This window comes from Coffea arabica, chromosome 9e (assembly GCF_036785885.1).
Source record: "Coffea arabica cultivar ET-39 chromosome 9e, Coffea Arabica ET-39 HiFi, whole genome shotgun sequence".
NCBI classification, from domain to species: Eukaryota; Viridiplantae; Streptophyta; class Magnoliopsida; order Gentianales; family Rubiaceae; genus Coffea; species Coffea arabica.
In genome coordinates, this window is record NC_092327.1 from 1211247 (window position 1) to 1215970 (window position 4724).

General features: G+C 40.9%; 1 protein-coding gene across 1 annotated transcript; it reads left to right on the top strand.

Moving 5' to 3' along the window:
• The first annotated feature begins 585 nt into the window (after positions 1 to 585).
• LOC140014866 (uncharacterized) lies at positions 586 to 1809 on the top strand. The gene is made up of 4 exons (XM_072066492.1): positions 586 to 761; positions 1296 to 1344; positions 1459 to 1511; positions 1599 to 1809. Exons 1-4 carry the CDS (start codon positions 700 to 702, stop codon positions 1807 to 1809), a joined length of 375 nt encoding a protein of 124 aa, XP_071922593.1. The 5' UTR covers positions 586 to 699.
• Positions 1810 to 4724: the final 2915 nt, after the last annotated feature.

Genomic DNA, 4724 nt, shown 5'->3' on the forward strand with positions numbered 1-4724 from the left:
CGATGGAAATGCCCATGAACCCATGCTCCAGAACAGCTATCACAGCACCCGAATGCATATGCACAGGGTCCAGAGCTCACCTACTGTCTGCAATCTTATAGGTCTTCAGCAATAGAACAGTGCTTCTAGTCTTCAGTTGTATCCTCAGAATTACTACCAAACCATCAGTCTTTTTGGTGTGCAAGAAACTTCAACTTGCGGTTGTACGTTAGATTTCAGGTGAGACCCTTTTGAGTTTCCATACTGTGAGTGTTAAACATCTTATTCTCTTTTTGCTACTGATGATATGGTCTGCAAGAGTTTAGAGAAGGCTTGGCTTCACATTCTCAGGCCCTGATGGATCAAATGACTGCTATTAGGGTAATTTTGATCATCCCTAGCTCCTGCTTACTTCCTTTTTCTCTTTTAATTTGGTGTGTATGGAGAGAGGGAGCTTATGTGCACGAGAATTCCAATTCTATTCTCTAGAATTATAACAGCAGAAGCTAAGCTTTTGTGCCCTTAACATAACGGAAAAGGGAAATGTGAGACGATTACTGATCACTTGTTGTTGGCAATGATTACATGACTATGGACAGAGGCTTGGACCACTTGCACTATTGGCAATGATTACATGGCTACTGAATAGGGTAGATTGCAAGTACCTTGTATTCTGCTTGAATGAGGAAATAAATAGTCAACCCTTCCATTCTGAAATACATGGTGCAGTTTTTTGTCGGTGCATTGCTTTCAAGATATGGACCTGTTAGTTTCATCCACAGGTTGTTGTCTTGCCCTTTCCTATTCAAAACTCTGATTACTTCTCTTTGTTTAATGTTCCTGTCAAATGCTTCGCTTGGGGTCATACCTGGTTGTGATGCAAATTTCGATAGGCATTTATACTACTCTGATCAGAGATGTTTTCATCTTTAATTTTTGTATTTATTTATTTTTTTTGTTTTATTATGTAAATTGGATTAACTGATTGTGAGCAGAGAATGTCTGGTGCTTTAATGGTCCCACAATTAGGATTTAGAATTGGACCTAGAGATGGTACAGGACAAGTGTATTATGCGAAGCAGTTAGTAGGTAGCAAGCGTGTTCATTTTGGTTTTGGCTCCCGAGCAAGAATTTGCTTGAATAATGTGTGTTATGGAAGTTAATAACTGAGTGTAGTGGTCTAGATGTTGAAAATGAAGAAATGTCAGACATGTAACTCCTTGGCATATATTGTTGATTGGACGTGTTTATTTGATTACCATACAGAAACAGAATAATGTCTTAACAACTTGGCTGAATCTTTTCTTTTTGAACAGGTTAAAGTGCTTACCATCTGCGAATCGAGAAACAAGGATAAACTGGATGGTAATCCTAAGATGATTTTGCTTCTTTTGTTTTTTTTATTTCAAATTTTTTGTTTGAGTTACCATGTTTGGTCCCTTCAAATTTACTGTGCAATGCTCTGTCAATGGGTTCAAGAAGTGGACTAAGACATGCGAGAGGCACACAAACTACACTGAAGATCAGCTTTTGTAAGTGGTTCCTTATGCTTTTCACACATTAATGAATTTTATTGCTAGCTATGATGATCTAATGATCCCAACAAACTTTGTGCACAGGTGGAACCAGCTGAAGATTGATGGGGTGTTCGTGGCTATGATTGAAGGGTCTAATTTCATTGGAAAGTTTGGCAGCTACTGCAAGTTCTTTCTACTTGTTAGGGAAGAGAATCTTTTAGTTTGTGCACATGAGGATCTTTTAGTTTGTCCACAAGAGAATCTTTCAAGTTTGTACTTGTTAGGAATTTGCTATGTTAGTACTTGTTACTGATTTTTAGTTCAATAAATTATATTTGAGCATTGATTTTTGCTTTTAGATTACTATATGCATTCTGTTCTTTGGGATAATTTTACAAGTCCTTTGGGTTTCTGATTGACGGAATGTATAGCAGGGAGCACTACCTGCACGTTGCTTCTATATCAAAAAAAAGAAAAAAAAATCCTGACAATTAAAAGTGTCAGCATAGAATTCGATATTGTAATGTTGTACTATAGCTATCCTGACACTTTCGATTATCAAGAAAAGGAATTTTCGTTGGCAGATGAGATGTTATAACAACACAGTTTTCCTGACACATTTGAATATTACATACCTATCCCTACATTGGAAGGGACGACACTCGTCCTAGGTGTGAGGAAAAGTAAAGTGTCAGGTTAAATTATCTATACTGACACCTTTAAATGCCGTTAAAGGGCATTTTTGTTGTAGTGTATCCTAAAACAAGCCACTGTCTCTTTCTCAATTTCATCTTCTTTCGAACTACAGTCACCTCTATTTTTTTTTCTATAGTGTTTCTCCCTTCATTATCGACTTTCTTTCTCATTGTTCTCACTTTGCGCCATCTTTAATTTCTCATCAAAAAGTTACCAATCCTAGTGGAGTACAAACAATTTACAACCCCTTTTCTGTTCTTTTATCTTCTTCTAAATTTTTCATTATGTTCTCTGATCATCTTGTAGAAAGTTTAGTTTCTTACAAACTAGTTTTACAAAGATGAATTGGCAAGGCATTTTGGTTTCGCCTAGGTGGGGCGAAATCCCTGAGATATGGGCGTAAGCCTCACAAATTTTTATTTTTTTAATATTTAAGAATATGTAGAAATAAAAAATTATGAAATTTATGAAAATAATAAATGAAAATTTCAAATACGTACAAAAAAGTAAAATAAATCATAGAAACAATATAATGCTTTTTTAATGTAGGGTAGTAGTAATATAGATGATATTTGAAATTTCATGTATTTTGAGAGAATTCAGAATTTTAGATTAGTCAAAGTTGAACAAATTAACAGTTACCTCCTCATTATAAAAGAAATTAAGTGTAGTTGCAAATTTTGGGATTTAGCCAATACTGAGAGTCTTTACAGATAACAAACTATTTAAGACTTATCATAGAATCAGTCACCTTTTCTCTTTCAACTTCAAAGGGGTGAGAAGAAAATGTACTGAAAAAAATGGTGGGACTTGACTAATACCAAAGGCAAAGAGGGCTTAGGATTTTGAGATATAAAGTGCTTTAATAAAGCCCTACTTGCCAAACAAGTGTGGAGACTACTAACAAAACCTGAATTGCTGGTCAGTAAGGTTATGAGAGGAAAATATTTCCCAAACTCCTCTATCTTGCAGGCCAAAGTAAACTCAGGCTCTTCTTGGATTTGGCAGAGCATTCATTCATAGTGTAATTCCTTTGCTAGAACATGGCCTAGACAAATAGGGAATGCACAAGCTTACGCGATTGCAGGAATAAAAATAGGTCAGCCCGTTCACAACCTGCGTAAATGCATCGTAATGTTTCATGGGCATATCAAGAAACTTGACAAACTGTTCTACTAGAACTTTCCATTCCCCGTCCAGACATTTCAGGCTGGCGTAATGGAAGCAGACTCGGTGCCCATCGTCTGCCCTTCTGTATTTATAAACAAGTAGGCCACCAAGGCTAGGGTTGCGAGCGTTGTAATCTCTAATGAAGCTAGAATCACGAATAATTGAACGCCAACTCTTGGAAACAAACTTGCATTGGAATACATTCTTGATTGGAATCCTTGTGAGCACTTCTGATACCACATCATCGGGGATTACTTCTTCAATACTCGTATGGGAACTACACTTCATAAGCAGCCATGATCCATTCTTCTTATCCTTCTCCTTGTCTGATATGAAGAGCAACTATAACTGCCAGCTCGGATGCTAGCACGGATCCTATGGCAGAGACGTCTTTAGGAAAGACACGCGCATGTGCAGAGTTAGTTAGTTTGTTAGATTTCAGTTAGAATAAATGGCTACGATGCCTAGTTAGTTACGGGTAAGCCAAATGTATAAAACACGAGAAGGTAGAGGCGGGAAAGGCAGTCTTATGCATTATCGTTGCTTCTCCCCAAATTGTATCTTGTTCTCCAAGTCGTACCTCTCATCTAAGATGACCATTGATCGCCGGTCAGTCTCATCCTCCTTGTAATCAATTTCCAGAATTGTTCCTTCGCCACCCCCTTCTTCTCTTGGTCCAGCTCGGACCGGGTGGAGGCAAGCTGGACCTGGGACTCCTCCAGCCCTTCTCAGCCTTGCCCAACTTGGCCTTAAGGGAGTCTACCTCCTTAAGTGCCTTGGCGAGCTTCTGCTCGCCTTCCCGATTCTTCTTTTGCATCTTCTCCAAGTCGGGAGACAGTTCGGAGAAGCGGGTCACCAGGGCAGCACCGGCGGCGTTGGCCTGAAGAAATGAGAGTAAGAGTTAGCATACTACTAACCCCATTCAGAGAAGGAACAGGGACCCCAGGGGCCTAAAAGGGAGAGGGCTTACTTGGGCCTGGGCGGTGTAGTACATATCTTGGAGTTCGGACGGGCTGGCCAGCTCCATCCACTTTTTGTCGCATGGAAGGACTGAGCCCGTGACCAGCTCACGAGCCACCTCGGGGAATTGGGCTCGGTCATTGATGGAGAGCTCCCAGGACGGGCAGAAGTGCCGGGGATCGTGCATCGTGAGGGCCTGCCCCGGCTTCGAGGGGGCCACGTGGCGGAAGTGCCACAAGCTCGGGGGGCGCTCTCCTAGGCGTGCTCCTCCGCGGAGCCTACCCCCAGGTGGACGGGCCCCCCCGACGTCAGCTGGAGAGAGCGCTGTGCCGAGCCCTGCGCAGGTTTCCTCCCGGGTTGGGAAGGCTCGTCCTCTCGCCCCCTCTTCTGCCCCGTTGCTTT